Source organism: Podarcis filfolensis, assembly GCF_964270895.1.
Source record: "Podarcis filfolensis genome assembly, chromosome: 12".
Classification (NCBI taxonomy): Eukaryota; Metazoa; Chordata; class Lepidosauria; order Squamata; family Lacertidae; genus Podarcis; species Podarcis filfolensis.
In genome coordinates, this window is record NC_139614.1 from 11359279 (window position 1) to 11378337 (window position 19059).

The following is a 19059-nucleotide window of genomic DNA, read 5'->3' on the forward strand; positions in this document are numbered from 1 at the left end:
TTCAGAGTGCTTTTTTTGTCCCTGCTGAACTGTGTGCAGACAGAGGAAAAGCCACCAAGCCAATAATGAACCTGTTGAAGGCAGATTGTACATGGGGCAGCACAGCGAAGAAAACAGTAGGCAAGTGGCCTGCATGCTCTGTTCACTGAACCCTAGTAGCACTCTCAAAAAGGACGGGTCTTAAATACAATTGCTTACTATGCTCCTAACAACTGTTTCTGCCTATGCAGAATCAGCTCGATGGTTTCTCTCTGTCGCCAGCCCCCTTCCTGCTTTCAAGGTCAATTTAATTCTCTTTGATCTTTTGGGCATCATTCACCACCTTGATAAACACAGCGCTGGAATTACCTTTCAGCTAATGTGAGTTGCTTTGCCGACTGTGTGGGAAAAAACGCACAGGGAGCATTTCTGTGTAGAAAACAGAGTCCAGAGGATTTCTGGCACACTTCCAGTTCCTTGGAGAGTACATTTATTCATTGGTTAAGCAGGCAAACAGCTATACACTATGGTGATCAGCATAAACAATATTTAATACAGTCACATCCCAGAAACACAGAATTCTCATTGCCCTTTTTCTTTTTCTGGAAGTGCACATTAGTTTTCCTTTTAGTTTAGCAACAGAAGTCTACAATTATGCATATAACCCACCTGCACAATGTGCATACCTGTTTAGGCTTACTATAGCGGTATGGAATCTATGCATCTTCTTGGAACCCAATTACCATCAGCCCCAGTCAGTATAGCCAATGGTCTGGGATGATGGGAGTTGTAGTTCAGCAACTTCAGTGTGTGCTTTTGTGTTACGGGTGAGTTTCATCCCATTCCAAATAACCCCACCCACTTCTTCAGCCTGAATCTAAACTGTTTTCTCTCTAATAGAACTCCTCCATCCTTAAAGTTCTTCCCTCCTTTCACCATGCCATCTCCCATCTCTCTCAAATCCAGGCCCGGTCTCTTACCACAACCTGCAGGCCAAACCTTCTTTTAGACCAAAGCTTCTGCCCCATCGACTGTCCCTTATTAATGTATCCTTATTACTTTCAACCCTGCTGAAAAGGGGAAATGGCAGTGGAACCAACCAGGAAGTGTGTTTATATGTAAGCTCCATTTTAGCCAAATCCAAGGGCAGTTCATATAAACTATTTATTTATTTGTTTGTTTATTATTTGTCTGCATTAGCAGTTTCTGCAATTGTGGTACAGTGGTACCTCAGGTTCTTGAATGTAATCCTTTCCAGAAGACCGTTCAACTTCTGAAACGTTCGAAAAACCAAGGAGCAAAGGGCTGGCTGCAAGTTCAATTGGGAAAATTGAAAAACATGTGCAACTTCCGAGACGCATTCAAAAATGGAAGCAATTACTTCCAGGTTTCCGGCGTTCAAAAACTGAAACATTCAGCTCCCAAGATGCTCAAAAACCGAGGTACCACTGTATCTTGGGAAAGCTGCATTTCAGAGATATGCATTCCAATACACAAACTGATCTGCAGAAAGATGGAGCTACTCTTTGGTTCATAAACTATCCAAGAAATCAGTCACTCTTTCTGTCCAGAGGACACCCGGGCACAGAAGGTCATCTCTTCACCATACTCTATTGTACCAAGTGTGTGAGAATGTGTCACATTGTCAGGAGGAGGGTTTGCACATGGCGATGTTATGTGTTGCTGTAGCCCTGGGATATCTGGAAGGGAAGTAAAGGCAGTTGCTACCATCAGCCATTCAGCTGCTGCAGTGATGTATCACCACAGTGGCCATGGCTAGATAGGCACCAATGATGATAATTCTGCACCTCCTCTCTTATGAATCTAGGAACCTCCAGCGGTATGTGGTGCTGACTACATGCAGATATATGCACCCACAAATCCCATATGGGAAGATGCCTGCCATAGATATTTTTCTGAATACCATAGTCGACATAAGCCTGCTGAATGTCCTTAACTCTGTAACTGGGTGATGTCCCCTTCTCTGGATTACTGAAATAAATTAAGGAAGACGTTGTGTTGCCTCTCCACATGGGACATTTGCACATGCTGAGTAGCTTCACAGTCTGCTCCAAGGGGAAAGGATGCTATGCTTAACTGCTGTCACTAAGACACATGGGGAAGGAGGAAGTGAAACTCAATGGCATAACCATAGTTTGTATTCTTAGTTATCAGAGATGATGTGAGGTCATAGAAGAAAGAAGTGGGCTGTACCTAAGCATCTGTCCCGAATGCTTTAGAAACAGGATATCCTTTCTTAAGACTCAGAGTGAGACTGGATAATCCATTCATTGGGGTCTTTTTAGTCTCCATATGTTTGGAGCCTCTGTTACCTTCTAGATTAAAGGATAATCATTTATAATTTGGGGGGAAATACTGCTAAGAAAGTTTAAGTTATAGCCTGGGGAGAAACAGTTTTATTCTCTCAAGAACAGTGGGTAAAAACGGAATCACAGAAAATAATTTCACGCAGCCATTTAATCATGGCATTAAAATATCAGCTATACTAAAAACAGCTGTTGCACCCAGCAACATCGGACCAGCTCCTTGATGAAGCTTTACATTGTTAATCCTGCTACATGTTTTGTAGCAACACACAATCCATTCCTGGTTACAGAACACACTGAACTTCCAAATATTTTTCCACTAAAGGACACTCTGCGGCAGGGTTTCTTCTTTTGAAATCAATATGCCCAGTGTGATCAGAATCCCAGCAATTCTTTCGGTCCTTTGAGATACAACAGACAGCTTTGCCAAAGCAACATTATACATTTTTAGTCCACAGTAAACAGACCTTACATTCCTCCGTTTGGGTAATCAGGTGTAATTGAGTAAATATGCACATACAGATGTCATCTTTTGACACTAAATTCTTGTGGAAACAAAATAAGGGGACTGGCTGGCAGATAAATCTCTCTGAAAATTTATATGTGCACCAATAAAGATTATGTGGAATATTATACTTGTACGGATTTCATTTTTTTCCATAGTTTTGTACAAAGATCTTTCATGACTATAGATGAGCATTCAAATAAAATTAAAAGTCCCATTCCGTTTCTGTTTCCATGGTGCGCTCAGCTCAACTTTCTGCCTGTGAGGAAAAACTGTATGTCTATCCGAATCTGCTCCTAATCATCACTCTCGTCTTCATCAAACGAAAGCAAGCTGCTATTTTTTACTTGTTTGGTTGTATTTTGGGAGGTTGGAGAAATCCTCTTTGTCTCTTTTCTCTTCTTACTTGATGTGGCCGTCAAACCGGAGTATTTCTCTTCTGATGAACGCTTGGGAGGTTTCCTAAACATAATCTTTCCATCTCCAGCGTCAGCTTCTTCATCTAGGGTAAGAATGCAAATAGTCCTTTATGTGCACACTCTCACATCTCTACTTTCCCACCTTCTGAGTTTCAAAAAAGTATGATAATCCTAACGGATAGCTCAAGTATCCTGGGAAAAGGCTGCAGTAGTGCATAAGCTTATTCTGCAGTATCTCCAGGCAAAGGCTGAGAGACACCACAATCTGAAACTCTGAGAGCCACTGCAGAAAATATTAAAATGAAGCAATGGTCTAAGACAGCGGTTCTCAAGCTGTGGGTCCCCAGATGTTGTTGGACTACAACTCCCATCATCCCTGAGCTCTGGCCTTGCTAGCTAGGGGTGATGGGAGTTGTAGTCCAACAAGATCTGGGGACCCACAGGTTGAGAAAGGCTGTCTAAGCCATTATAAGGTAGCCTTCCATCTTTCTCAATATTAATTTGTCTAAATATGCCCCCCCCCACTCTGTCTTAGTTACACTATATGTGGTGGAAGTCATAACAAGGTCAGGTTGGCCCAGTGATGTGCTGCCGCTGTAATATGTTGATCTGGTCCACTGCAATGAAATTTCTCAAAATTTCATATATGAAAGCCCAGGATCGCCTGACTTCAAAATGAGCAAGAGTGGAAGAAATCTGATGCAACTATTTGAAGGAAATTGGCAAACGTTACAAAGAATCTTCGTAACTAATGTAGTAGGTAAGCATATAGTTAACTTAAATGGTATTCATAAATGAAAATTAAAAAAATAAAATGACCCTAAACTTGAAAGTTTCCTTATTTTTTCCAGGTACTATCAGTATGGATGGTATCCAACCAAGCTTAACTACTGTAAGAGCAGACCCACTGAAATTAAGGTCTGCCTCTTGCCCGATTTAATAGACTCTGACCCGGAAGGCTAGAGTTCAAATCCCCAAATTAGCCATGAATTTCACCGGGTGACCTTGGGCCAGTCACTGCTTCTCAGCCTAGCCTACCCCACAGGGTGGTTGTGGGGTTAAAAGTGGAGGGGGAGAACAATGTACGCCACCTTGAGCTTGCTGAAGAAAAGGGTGGGGTATAAATGCAATTAATAAATAAAATAATATAGTTACCACAGACCAGGAAGGGAATCTTGAGTATGTAAAGCCACCTCTATTGGTCTGTCTCCCTCCCAACTGTATTACCTGGGTTATGAAGGCACCCTAAAGACGTTAAAGCAAAGATTATGGGATAATGCACACAGTGACTTGCGATCTCGATCACACGCAGTCTGTAGTCCGCTGGCAGTAGGAGTTCAATATGGGTATGTCTTTAAGTTAACATCTTACATTAAAAACCTGACAGTACCAAACTACCGAAGGCTTTTCACCAAAGCCAGACTAAATGTCTTTCCCTCTGCAGTGTTGGATGGCAGGTTGAGAGGAGTTCCCTACCAGGACAGACTTTGCTCGTGTGCTCAAGACATCGATTCCATAAAACATATTTTGTTGCATTGTGCAAAATATGAGCAGGCCAGGGCTGAACTGATACTACCCTTGCTGGTACCTTTCCTGGGAAAATCAGAGGCTCACTATGTCAGGTTCCTATTGGAAGACCGGACAAATGCTAGAACGTTAGCAGTGGCAAAGTTTTTATCAGTGGTTGCAAGAACAAATGAGCCCTATATTCTAAACAAAATGCTTGATTAACCTGGAGGTAGGCTGTATGAATTGTGTATTGATTTGTAATGATTTGTTGGGTCTCTGGACCGTAATAAAGATTGAGTGATTGAGTATGTAAAGGGAGGGAGGCTCGTATAATTTCATTGTACACAGGTTGTACAATGACAATAAAGATATTATTATTATTATTGTTATTATTATTATTGGAAGGACAGAATATAGCCCATTCACAACAGCTAAATCATGGTCTGGTCAACACATTTAAACTATGTCATTGTGCGCATACAAGGTGTATAACCTACCAAACCCCGCAGCACAGCTTAGGTGAAACCCGCAATGAAATAAATGGTGGTTGCATAAGAGGCATTGACTGATGGATTGCAACCACGATGCATAAAGGGCATCATAATGCAGTATGTGAAGGCTAGTAAATGTTGCTTGAGGAAATCGATGAAGACAAACTCTTGAGACTGGTAATGTGCGAGATGAAGATCATCGGCAAGATTGAAGCATCTCAAAACTGTTTTGCTAGGTTATGAAAGCTAGCGCCATGAATCACAAGCAAAGCCTTATGCTGAGATGACTTGCAATTTTGATAATTTATAGGTGGCGGAGCATTGAAAGAAAAATCTAAGCTTCTCCTCGGCAACACATTTTTCTTAACTAAGTAACAGAATGTTTTAAAAATCAATTTTCTAATAGAAACTTGCCAGAAACACTGTGGTTGATTGATCTTCATTTAATAACTTACTCTGTGCCCTTGCAACACCATTATCTTGAGATTTATAATAAGCCACAGCTGTGACGGTACATGGTACCTTTTCCATCAAGGCCGTCATGGAAAGCAGTGCAAAGGTGGATTCAATATGAACAAAGTGGAATATAGAATGCACTCCTGTCGTAACAATTACACTATTTTAAACCAGTTCTGGGATCCAAGCAAACTCAGCTATGTATTCTAAGAGTTTCGCATTCAGACCTCAGCAAAGACAAGAGCTGGTTCTCCATTACTGCTCGACGCAGCTGCCTTTTTGAATAAAATAAGGCAGAACAGGTAGGGCAGGATTGAGCTGGACCGATGTTCTCTCTTTCTCTCTACTATCCCGTACAAGGTCTCGTTTTATGGCTTACTACCCATGGACTGACCGAGACTCCCACTTCGCTACCTGTCTCCATTGAAAGCTGCCAGAACTTCGAACAAAATTAAATGGTACAGCACAGCTACTATGGCCTATCCCAGCAATGGGAGAAAGTGGATGACTCCAAGGGCTGGCAGGAAGAGCAGGTGATGAACAGAAAGTTGACTCAAAAGAAAGCTCATGATCAGGGTGGATTTGATTTAAATCAAATCGATTTAAATCACTAATCAGTAAGACTTGATTTAAATCTTTTTTTCTTTTCTTTTTTACAGAAAGACTCATTCTTGCTGGTATAATCTTAATATTTACAACTAGATGACGGTTTCATTTTTGGAATAATAAATTTTCAGAGTAGTTTTTACAGTTATATCAAAAATTATTGAGTTGGTTATACTATTAGAAATACATAGACAGATAATTATGAAATGATTGTGAGATTTAATAAGTTAACTGTTTATATTTGGACAACTTTTCTGCTGTGCTTTACTGGAAGGAGAAAAAGAATCATTTCCTTAATAACAATTTAAACAATTTGTATAACTAAAACAAGAACATTATAGCATATGTATCCATGTATGTTAACTGATGTGGTTAAACAATTTTTTAAAAAAACTTTGAGTTTTAGCACACATGAAAAACTTAAAACAAATCCTTATTTCCTGATGAATAGCTTTTGGACTATAATGTAACTTAAATAGAAAACTACCTTTAGAAATATTTTTCCTCCAAAAGCATTTTATTTTAAAAATCCATTTTAAATTTTAAAAAATCCATTTTAAATTTTAAAAAAATCCATTTTTAAAATTTTTTTTAAAAAATAACATTGATTTTTATCCACCCTGCTCATGATTGTAGACGATGCAGAGCAGACAGACGTCAATGCCTGAGGGGGCATGCACCATTTTGAGATGGTGGATTTTCTAGATCATATGGTGGTGTGTTAATTAAAGTGGCACTGAGAGAGGGTTGATCTTTCTGATGATGTAGAAATCAGAGGGACTAGTATAAATATGCTGTAACAATGTTTTTAATGAAACACACACACACCTAAAAATCAGACCTTGACTCATAGTTTATCTACAGAAGAAAAGAAAACCTGCCAGCAGAGAGAGATGAGAGAACTAGGATAGGATACGTTGGCTCACAGAGATCAAAGCCTTTCAATCAACAACACCAACCAATTTTGGGAGCCCTTGACTCCGCTCCACATTGTCAGCAGTGGTGAACTGGGGAATAAATCAGCGAGGAATGACTACAGGTAAAGTCTTATGCAAGCAGTTTGCAGGAAGAATGAGAAAGAGGAGATGAAGTCCTAAATCAGCTTGCCTAACATGTTGAAGGAAAGCAACTTTGATTTGTGAGGGCCTGCAAAAAAAGCAAGAAAGAAAGGATACTTTTCCTTTAGCTAGGAACAAAATACATCTCACCCATTCTGAGATACAAGAGTGATGGATTTCTACCGCATCCTACAGTTGGGCCAATGACCTCCAGAAACTGATGAGCTATCTATCTTTGAAAAGTTCAGAGAGGGATTTGTAAAAGAAACAAATGCTGTTAGAAGCCTGACAACAGCCAAACCCAGGAATTTGAGAGGAATTGCTTTTTATCGAAAGTGAGCTGACAGTTGTAGGCCGGTGAATGGTTAGGTTTTACAGAAATGAAGCAGAAGTTAATTTTGACAGAAAGAGAAATAAAACATTAATAACAACATTAAAGCTTTAACAGATCAGCACAGCTAAGACTGCCCAGGAAGAACATATTTGGCACAAACAAGGAAACCAATGTTTTAAAAATAGCTGGCAATGTTACTGGGGACAATGCTAAACAAATGACGTTTAAAATCCTTTAAACAAATATTGTTTGTGTCATTGCTGTGGTCCCGGACCAAGAACCTTCAGAGGCTGAGCTCTCCAGCAGCGCCTCTAAGGAAGGATCTTACTAGTTTCCTGGTCCTTCCCAAATAAAGTCCTCTGCCTCGGATTTTGAACCCTGGCCACGAAAACCTGGAGAAGTTCCAGATGATGGGGAACTAACTTCATATTCCTCCAGTGATTAAGAAAGCCTTGGAGAAAGCTTACTGAGAAATGATATACAATGAAATGAAAAAGATGGTCAAAATAACTTTTGTAAAAAAAAAAACCAGAAGCTTTTCTTTTGGGAATTATAGGGACAGAACTACCTAAATTGTATAGAAACATATTTATGTATGCTACTACAGAAGCAAGAATGCTACTCGCCCAAAAGTAGAAAGAAGCAGAAGTCCCAGCAAAGGAAGAATGGATACAAAAACTTATGAAATATGCAGAAATTGTGGAACTTGCTGGAAAATAAGAAATCAAGATAACAAACTTTTTATAAAAGAATGGAAATGGTTTGTTGAATATTTACAGATAAATTGCAAACAGATAAGAACATTAGCAGGATTGTTGTAATAACCTGCAGTCTGATAAGAGTATATATTTAAAGTAGATAATTAAATGAGCAAATTAAATGAATTTGGATATGCGGAAGAGATTAAAAAATAAATTTAAGGAACTGCAGAAAGAGGGGGAAGGAAGTCAAACGCTGAATGTTAAATTGATTGTAAAACTAATGAAATGTATAAATTTGAAATAAATATAAATAAAAACTTTTTAAAAAAGAAAGCCTTGGAGAAAGTGGTTTGGGGGGGCGGGGTTCCTGTTGGAGCACTTTGAAGGTATGTCATTCAAGGTTGACTCATTAAAGTTCATGGACATGACCAACTGAGGTCCATTGATTTCTATGTGTCTACTCTGAGTACGACTTAGCTAAATAAAACACAGCCATTCCAAAGATATCTTTATTCTCCACTTTGAATCTTATTAAGACAATTTCAAAAGGGAAAAAGAAAAACCTTGTTTTAAAAGAGGTAAATCACAGTTCTATATGCATGCACACACAAATTCAGTTCCCAGAATTGTCATTTCTTTATCTCTGTGGGTTCTTCGCAGAAAGTTGATGGGTTGTTGTTTTATATTATAATATCAAAAAATTACAGTGGTGCCTTGGAAGTCGAACGGAATCTGTTCCGAAAGTCCGTTTGACTTCTAGAACATTCAGAAAGCAAGGCGCAGCTTCCAACTGGCTGCAGGAAGTCACGTTGGACGTTCGGCTTCCAAAGAACATTTGAAAACCGGAACAATCACTTCTGGTTTTCAATCGTTCGGGAGCCAAAACATTCGACTCCCAAGGTGATTGAAAACCAGGGTATGACTGTACTAGGGATCAGATGCAATTATTTCATGTGTCAGGCCACCTTTACATTATATAGCAAGAAATCCTGATGTGACTGAAAATATGCATCTGTTTCACACACACATTGTGCTTTAAAAACTTATATTGTGAAGCCACCCTCTTAACAGTCTATTTCAATAGGGGTACTGTGAGACTGCAAAGGCATCTATACAATCCTCAGTTTCCACAATGCTGTGCAGAACTTAAGAGACACAGCACAGAGCTCAGTTTCTTTCTCCATAATAGAGTCCCATATTAAATGGAGCTTTCTTCCAGGCTTCCTTTGCCTGCCAGCAATTCAAGACAGAAGCGGGAAAGCCATGTAGATCTGTCACCACAGCAGGGCTGAGGGCTCATCAACATGATCTTTACTCACTAAAGGCAGAAGACTGAATAGCTTAACTGCAAACCTTTTGGCTTTCTCCAGCACCAACTGTACATGTTCCTCTAGCCACTTATTCAGAAAGGCTTCGCTCTAATGTTCCCACTGGTATGGTACCTCACAATTCTCAGGCCACCGGCATCATTAAACTAAATATGTCTCTCTTTCTCGCCTGAAAAAAGTGTTGAAATAAAGAGTGATGGAAACCAATCTATTGTCCCGGTGTTGAAAGTCAAGTGGTACACAAGGTTATAGAAATAACAGCAAGTCAGTAAGGCTGCCGATCAGCTACACGTCAGCACAAACTCACAAAGTGCTAAAGCAGCACTTTGGGATGTAGAAAGTGTACTTTGATGCCGAAGCAGATAATGTGTGGCATATGGCTTTAAAAAAAAAAAACCAAACAAGAGAGAGAGAGAGAGAGAGAGAAACCAAGCAAATTGAACAAGACTAGAATAATATTACAGTTTAAATGAGTAAGGACACTCGCTGCCAAGTTTTTGGACTTGTGCATACATTACGATGTCCCAGAGGCCAGATGTACTAGAAAAGGAGCAGAAAAAATCAATTCTAGAGATTATAATGAATACATGAAAAAGGCATTATACACCAATTACCATTTTCTGCTTCTATGAAATTTTATCTCAGAAAAAATTACCTTTGACAGGACAGTAATTCTCTCTAGGATTCAAGTGGAAGGTTTACAGAAAAATGTTGCGCAGAGACAGACTTAAGCTCTTTTCATTTTTAGAAACTAATTTAGCTTCTACCAATAAATTAAGGTTAAGTGAAAATGTTTAGATTGTGGCTAAAAACAATTCTGTTAGGAGAGATCTGCTTTATCCTCTGAAAGAAATGTGGTTGATGGAATCACTGCCAAACTGATGTTTGTGTGTTTCTGTCTATCTCCTTTGTGTGCATTGTGAGATATATATATATATATATATATATATATATATATATATATATATAAAAAAAAAATAAGCAGCTGGGGTGTAAGGGGAGAGGTAGTGCCTCTGGTGGGGGGGGGCACATCATGCTCGTTCTGGGGTAGTTTGTCCACCTTTGGTCCTCACCCTGCACGCAGCTCTCACCTGTGGCTCCTAGAAGCTGTCAGCACGTGACAACAGCCACATCCCAGGAAATGGCTTTAACTGGCCAGCTAAACCAGGTGAGAGTAGCTGAGGAGTCTCAAACCCTCAGTGAGTTAAGGAGTTTCCCTGCATGAAAAGACAGGCTCTGGCGGATTGAGTGGATGAGACCAAGTGCCGGTCCAAATGGTCAAGAAGGCAGTTTCTGTGCATGCTGTAGAGGGAAGTGAGGGGCAGATGGGGTTTGTCAATAGGGCAGGTACACCATCTGAGAGAAGGAAAACTCTGATCGTAAACCTCCACTGCCTTGTGGCTGTACTCAATTGTGAGAAAAGCTTCAGAAGTAAAACCTGAGGGTGGTGTCTTGTACACCTCTTTCCACCAACTCCTGCAGCCAAGCTGGTGCCAAATGTATTGGTCTGCTTTCCTTTGGACCACATCAGTGAAGTGTCTTGTTATCTAGGCCAGTGTTTCCCAATGGGGGAGCATATGGCCCCCTGGGGGCTCCAGGATGTTCCAAGGGGGGGCATAGGTGAAAATTGCATAAATGGGGGGCCACAGCATGAGGCTAGGGGGCCACAGAGGGAAGTGAGAAGGGAGAAATCAATTTTGTTTTTTTTAAAAAATCCTGATAGGCTGGCTATCCGCTTGGCCAATCACAAGTGAGTAAGGGGGCGGCCCACCAGGGCCTAGCGCTCCTTTTTGCCATGTGTGTTTTCTTGGAGCAGTCCTGGTTTGTTTCCGGCAGGAGAGGGCGATCACCGAGACTCCCGTTTTGACAAGTAGAGCCCACGATCCAGAACCCCCAGGTCAGGTAAGTGCGGTGGTGGGACAACAATGGGTAGGGCTGGGCAAGCCCGAGCTGCTTGATAAGATCTTTTTGCACCAGGTCAGTGAAGACCACTTGTTTTTAAAATTTCTCCCATATACAGTGGTACCTCGTGTTACGTACTTAATCCGTTCTGGAGGTAAACCGCTCGTAACATGAGGCACACTTTTGCTAATGGTGCCTTCCCACTGCTGCCGTGCCGCCGGAGCACGACTTCCGCTCGCATCCCAGGGCAAAGGTCGCAACCGGGAGCATCTACTTCCGGGTTAGCGGAGCGCATAACCCAAAGCATTTGTTAGAGGGACGGTACGTAACACGAGGTTCCACTTTATACAGAACTCCCTGTGCACCTTTTGGACTGTATATGTAGGTTTCCCCCTGTGTGTCAAATAACTGTTTACAAACAAAACATTTAAATAGCTACCTTTCTACCAGTAGGACAAGGGGGGGCATGGGCGTAGCCAGGATTTTTGTTGGGGGGCAGGCTTTTGTTAATGGGGCAGAACCTTAGATTTGTATTGTGCCCATGGGGGGCACAGGAAGGAAACAAGTTCAGAAGGGGGCCATGGTTGGAAAAAGGTTGGGAAACACTCATCTAAGCAGCCCATGACCTCCATACACGGTGCCCAGGTTTGCACCTTGGAGAGGCCACTTTGGTGCTGCTAATGCAGCAAAAACAATGCAGGAGGCAGCAGTTACAAGTTATGGGTCTCTGCAGCCAAAGCGAGTGCTGTGACTCTCCAGCTGTTTGACTTCACCCCGGGAGGCGCACTCCATTGTCGCTCGAAACAGATGAACAATAAGCAGTTGCCTTAAACGCGGTTATGTCTTTCTGTCCCTTTGCCGTGGCTGTCACACTTGTGCTGTTAAGTTCCACCCTGCATCTCTAACCATTATCTCTAACTAAAGCTAGGAGGAGAGAGAGAAAGCACACCCAAAGGAGCCCCTAGAGAGATGAAGCAGCTGTAATGCAGAAAGGAGAAAGGCAGCAACTTGCAATGGCAAACCAGGGAAATGGGAATTGGTGGCAGTACTGGAAGATCAACACAGAGAGAGTGCTAGGGAGAGGGGCAATAAGGAATCAAAGTGAGCCGAGCAGGGGGTTGGATAGGCATCGTATCCAAAGTAACTGACAAATTAGAAGGCTGCTTGATAGAAACGCTCCTTCTGCTTAGTAAAGAATGCTGAACTTAGTATTTACAAAACGTACCTGTGGCTTTGGGAGTCTCTTTAACCTCCTTTTTAATCTTCATCACTTCTTCGGCACTCAGGTCCCCTTTTTTCAAAACAATCACCTGTGGCTGTTCATCCTCTTTGTCGCTTCCATCGTCATCGTCATCAGCTGGGAGCTGTTCTCTCTGGAAGAAAGGAAGAAAGCTAAGCTACTCAGACGGTCATTCCCAAAATAATGTTAAGGTAAGAGAAGGAAGATTTGCAGTCATCTACTACCATCTGACCAGTTCTTTTGGGTTAAGGAAAAGACAAAACAATAATCGGAATTGGCAGAACATGAAATTATAAAATGTCAGGAAGAAGGTTGGCTGGAACAGCTTCTCCCTGTTATCTTCTATGTCGGGACTGGAGAACCTCTGGCCCTACAGACATCGTTGGACTGCAACTACCATCACCCCCAACCATCATGGCCAACAATCAGGGTTAAACGGACTTGTGGTTCTGCAACACTTGGAGGGTCAAAGGTTCCTCAGTCTTGTTCTTTCTGAAGGGTCTTCTTTTATATAGTAAAATAATTCTAATAACAACTACATCACCTGAATCCCACACATCATTTAGTTTTATTGTAAGAATGCCACTTTGAGGTAAACCATGCATTTAATTATGTACTATGTCCAGCAAGTAAGAAGCCAATACTTTTCTAATAAAAAGAAAAGGAAAGAAAACAAAACTTTCAGACAGTTAACAGTCAGTGCAGTCTGGTGTTGGTTAAACATGAAGCGGCATTCAGGTCCTACCTCTGCCGTGAAGTTAGCCCGTGGACAAACTACACCTTCACTGCCTCAGTTCATTTTTCAGTTGTCAATTGGGATAAATAGTGACCTGCCGTTCTAGGTTTTGCTGAGATAAAACATAAAGGCCGAATCCTAAACAGGAGTAATTCCAATTGAGCGGGTATTGAGGACTGCTGTTTAAAGGACTTTTGAACACACCATGTCACTCTTGTGCCTAATCCTAGCCATTTTCACTGGAAGGTCTTACAGGAATCAGTGTTTTTTCCCCAGGTCAGTATGCTTAGGATTGCAGCATTAATTGAAAAGTAGTAGGCAAAAGATGTGTGTGGGAAGCGGGTGGCACTGTGGGTTAAACCGCAGAGCCTAGGACTTGCCGATCAGAAGGTCAGCGGTTCGAATCCCCGCGATGGGGTGAGCTCCTGTTGCTCAGTCCCTGCTCCTGCCAACCTAGCAGTTCGAAAGCACGTCAAAGTGCAAGTAGATAAATAGGTACCGCTCCGGCGGGAAGGTAAATGGCGTTTCCGTGTGCTGTTCTGGTTCGCCAGAAGCGGCTTAGTCATGCTGGCCATGTGACCCAGAAGATGTACGCTGGCTTCCTCGGCCAATAAAACGAGATGAGCGCCGCAACCCCTGAGTCGGTCATGACTGGACCTAATGGTCAGGAGTCCCTTTACCTTTTAGGCAAAAGATGTAATGTTCTTGAGCTGGTTTACAGCTACAGATTCCAAAAATCTTACACAAAACTTGCTTCCAGTTATCAGCTAGAATCAACAGGTAGAATCCAACTGGTGCCCTTGCACTTGTACAAGACCTTTGGATCTAGACGGCTCCACTAACACAACAGGACAGGTGATTTTTGTTGATTTTTACCCTCTACACCTACAACCACGAGAGAGGGAGAAAAGCCTTTTCTATCCACTTTCTCCTTGCTATGTATAATTTTATAAAATTCTACCACGTTCACCTCTTAGTCACCCAAAATGCTGCAACCTTTACTCATAGGGGAGTTGCTCCATTCTCTTGATCATTTTGGCGCCCTTTTCTGAATCTTTTCCAGCTCTACAATATCTTTTTTGAAGTGTGGTGACCAGAACTGTACCCTGTGTATCTGAAATGCGGTCACACCACATGTTTATATAGTGGCATTAGGATATCAACAGCTTTCTTTTCCATTTCTTTCTTAGCAATTCATAACATGGAATTTGCCTTTTTCACAGTTGCCACACACGGGGTTGACATTTTCATGGAGCTCTCCACTACAACCCCAAGGTCTCATATTCCTGTCAGCACCAGCTCAGACCCCATGAGTGTATATATGGCCTTCCGGGAGCCCAATGGGAATCCACCAATCTTTCTGGAATCCAGTCTAGATTTGCGAATCTGTGATTTTCAAAGACAGCTTATACCGAAAGCAACTCAAATGCTTTCAGATTTCTGTGAAGTGCAACTAGTCAGTCAGCTTGCATCTAAAATACAAAATGTGACAGCTTTTTATCTACGCAAAGCAACCCAGCTTGAAGGTTTGTACTGCTTCTCATTTCTGCAGCCCCAGAACACTCACCAGCGCAGGCAGAATAGGAAAACAATCAAACCTACGAGACATCAAATGCAGAGCTACAAATTGGTTTCCATCACACTGCATGAAACTGTCAGAGAAGCGTTGTTACTAAGGACAAATGGAAATATTACTTTTCCTCCTCTTTATCATACTCTGCTGCCTTTTCCCCCTTTGACAATTTGTTCATTAAGAAAGGATCTTGCCTGGTTTGTCCAAACTAAACTTTCTGTCTGTCTGTCTGTCTGTCTGTCTATCTATCTATCTATCTATCTATCTATCTATCTATCTATCTATCTATCTATCTTGTATACGGCCCTTCACTTGTAGATTTCAAGGCAGTTCACAACATAATATTACATTATAAAAAACACAAAATACATAATTAAAAATAAGAACAAAACTCTCACACAACACATTCAAAAGGGCATCAAATGTCAATCAGTCACAGGCCTGGTTGAAGAGGAATGTTTTTGCCTGGTATAATGAAGGCGCCAGCATTCCACAAATGGGGAGCCACTGCAGAAAAGGTCCGTCTTGCAAAAGGGCATGGCTGGAAGGCAGGCTGGAACCCTGAACAACCCTGAGCATTCCATACTCCAAAGTCTTGCTGCAAGTTCCATGTGCAAAAAAATACTACCGTATTTGTTAGATTTTTGCCCTGCCAAGGCAGCGTATATAAGGTTCCCAGAAGGTCTGCTCTGCAACTAGACCCAGACCTGATTAACATCAGCAAGACTGCTGCATGGCTTGAGTCTTTTGGACTTTGCTTTTGGATAGAGAGCATAATTGTATGCAAATTCACATAGACATAGAATCATGAAATTGGAAGAGACCCTAATGATCAGACCTACCCCTGGCAAGGCAGAAATATGCAGCTTTCCCTTATGGGGATCGAACCTGCAACCTTGGAATTATCAGCACCACACTCTAACCAAGTGAGTGATCCATGCTCTGTCCACACAGTGTGGGGTGGTGGTGGTGGTATGTAACTATACTTTAAAAGGCCCACAGGGGAGGCAAACCCACCCACCCAATCTTTACTTCCCTGTTCTTTGCTGCTTAAAGCTGCCCCTCCCTGCCTGGCTCCAATACTGGCAAGGGGAAAAAATAAGTAAAGCAGAGAAGCATGGCAGGGTAAGTGTGAGTGGGGGGTGGCCAAGTTTCACTCCCCTCCACCAATATGCTCCTTTTAAGGGTAAAAAGTTAACTCCTACCCCTGCTTTATAGCCAAAGGGGCAGTCAAGTGTTTAATAAACATGCACAAGTCTGGGGTGGCTCCAATATTTATTTATTTGGCTTTAATTTATTTATCAACTGCTTCACAACCAAACCAGCACTGTAGACAATTGTACAATTATTAATTTCTAGAATGACTTCAGTGGAAGCCTTATTCAACAGCCTTATGGAATGCTTCGTGAATTTGTGTGTCACCCTCGTACGGAGCAAGAGAGGCCTACAGAGATTCAATCCAACAAGCTTATTTGCATGCACTCGAGGGCTGGGCACGAGCAGTGGGGCTTTTCATATCTGTTTTGGGACTCGTCCTTCTCACACGAACCACTTTCAAAGCTCAGTCTTCACCCACTTCTTTCGCAAACAGCTGGTGGCGCAAAGCCCAAGGGCTGCTATGTCAAGAGAGACAAAGAGCCTGGCTATGCATGCAAATCTGACATAGGCACTTCTCTGGGTTTAGGACCAATTGTTTGAAGCAGTGATGCTTCTGAATGCCAGTTGCTGGAAAATCCCAAGTGGGGAGAGGGCTGTTGTGCTCAAGTCATGCTTTGGGGGTTCCCACAGGCATCTGGTTGGCTACTGTGGATGATGGATGAGATGCAGTGTTAGAAACTGGGACAGAAAAGGTAGGTGCCAAACGGCTTTGGGGGGTCTGGGTTCTGGGTGCCAAAACAGAACATCTAGTCGCCATGGGGGGGGGGGTCAGCAACACTTTATATTTATTATTTTGATAAGCATGAATTAAGATGCAATTCACATAAGTGACACATTGTTAATATCACATTTTTAGCAGAAATTGTTAATACATGTTTAATTTGGTGTTTACAGTAAAAATATTGGTACCACACTTGTTTTCAAAACTGCTCTTTATTGTTAAACTCCTATATACTTTGAGGCTTCAAAGCACATAAAGGTAAGGGTAAAGGGACCCCTGACCATTAGGTCCAGTTGTGGCCAACTCTGGGGTTGCGGCGCTCATCTCGCTTTATTGGCTGAGGGAGCCGGCGTACAGCTTCCAGGTCATGTAGCCAGCATGACTAAGCCGCTTCTGGAGAACCAGAGCAGCGCACAGAAACGCCGTTTACCTTCCTGCCAGAGCGGTACCTATTTATCTACTTGCACTGGCGTGCTTTCGAACTGCTAGGTTGGCAGGAGCAGGGACCGAGCAACGGGAGCTCACCCCGTCGCCGGGATTTGAACCGCCGACCTTCTGATCGGCAAGTCCTAGGCTCTGTGGTTTAACCCACAGCGCCACCCATGTCCCTTTTCAAAGCACATACATTCCAGTAATCCTTGAGTGTCAGTCAGGTTCAAAAAACGGCACCTAGACTTTTTGAGGTGCTCGCAAATGGAAAATCTTTAGATGCAAAATGCTCCTGGCGCCCTGCTAATTTCGGACCCTGGTGAGATGGCCCATTGGTACGATCCTGCAAGCTCTTCTTATGTTCCTATTTAAATCGTAGGCATTTAGAGTGTGCTTTTTTGTAGGGGAGGGGATCTACCTATAACTTCTGTTATCAAATGAAGCACAGGTTAAGGGTTTGACACCAGATCAAAAGCCAGCAATGCCATTCCATGCATGCTGGTTTGGGATTGTTGGTCAAAGTGGCCATTTATGCTGCAAAGTGCGAGGAGTAAGATTAATTCCGTTTAGCTTGCACTCCCTCTGCTGTTTGTTTCTGCAAAAATAGCACACCAGTCATTGTGATCGGATCCTTCCTTTCTCAAGAAAGCAGGTCTTTTCCTATCCCCATCTCTTTCTTGCACACACTGATGGGATTCACTCTGGCTAAAGAATAAAAATGCACTTGGGAGTGAAAGATTTGGGATCTCATTAGTTAGGATGTTCCCTAAGAGAAGAGAACAGAATGCAGGGGGAGAAAGATACTCCAGGGAAAGAAAGTTATTCAAGGGGGGATTTTTATTCAAATAAAAATATTTATTAATAATAAATAAATAAATAAAAACACTACACCCCGTATTGATAGTTTTGTCCTGTTATTTCAAATCATCTCTCTATCTTTGCCAAGTTAGGAATCCCTAACTTGTTAGGGAGAGGATCCCTAAGCAAGGATCCAAGTTAGGGACCCTCTCCAAACGCATGTGTTTGAAACGGTGTGCAAAAGGCCATGTACTCAAGCTTTGGGTCTGTCCAAATTGTGGCATTTCCAGAGGGGCTATGATGTTAGGCAAAGCTTTGAAGTCACTTCAGCACCAGATCTGGGGGGAAATCGACCCCCCAACCGCCCCGCCTTTTGCCAGAACAGAGGCGGCAACCCTAATTCGAAACCGGGTAGCGCACGAGACCCTTTGTGCTCAAGGTCGTGGGTTCGAATCCCACTCTGGGCAAAAGATCCCTGCGCTGACTACAGACGACCTCCGTGGGCCCTTCCGCTTCTATGAAGCGCGGAAGCCGGGACACCAGGGCGACCCTCTCGCCGCCTTTCCCCGCCTGGCCAGGGAAGGGCCCCGGGGCGGGCGCTCGTCGCCGTTACCTTGGTGTCCACCGTGGGCCCCTCCCGGTAGCCGACTCGCGCCTTGAAGCGGCTCAGGAAGGCGGGCTCGGCCGGCCGCACGTACGAAACCTGGTTCTTTTTGCTCATGGTGCCGCTGAGGTAAACCTAGGCCTGTGTGAACGCCGAGCGACGGCGCCTCACGTCGCGTCACGCCG

The 19059-nt window shown here is 42.6% G+C and overlaps 1 protein-coding gene across 1 annotated transcript; it reads right to left on the bottom strand.

The window, feature by feature from the left end:
• Positions 1-434: 434 nt before the first annotated feature.
• KIAA1143 lies at positions 435-19024 on the bottom strand. Its single transcript, XM_083578369.1, has 3 exons — positions 18884-19024; positions 12841-12988; positions 435-3313 (listed from the first exon to the last, which is right to left on the bottom strand). The coding sequence occupies exons 1-3, from the start codon at positions 18989-18991 to the stop codon at positions 3108-3110; spliced, it is 462 nt and encodes a 153-aa protein (XP_083434495.1). The 5' UTR covers positions 18992-19024; the 3' UTR covers positions 435-3107.
• Positions 19025-19059: the final 35 nt, after the last annotated feature.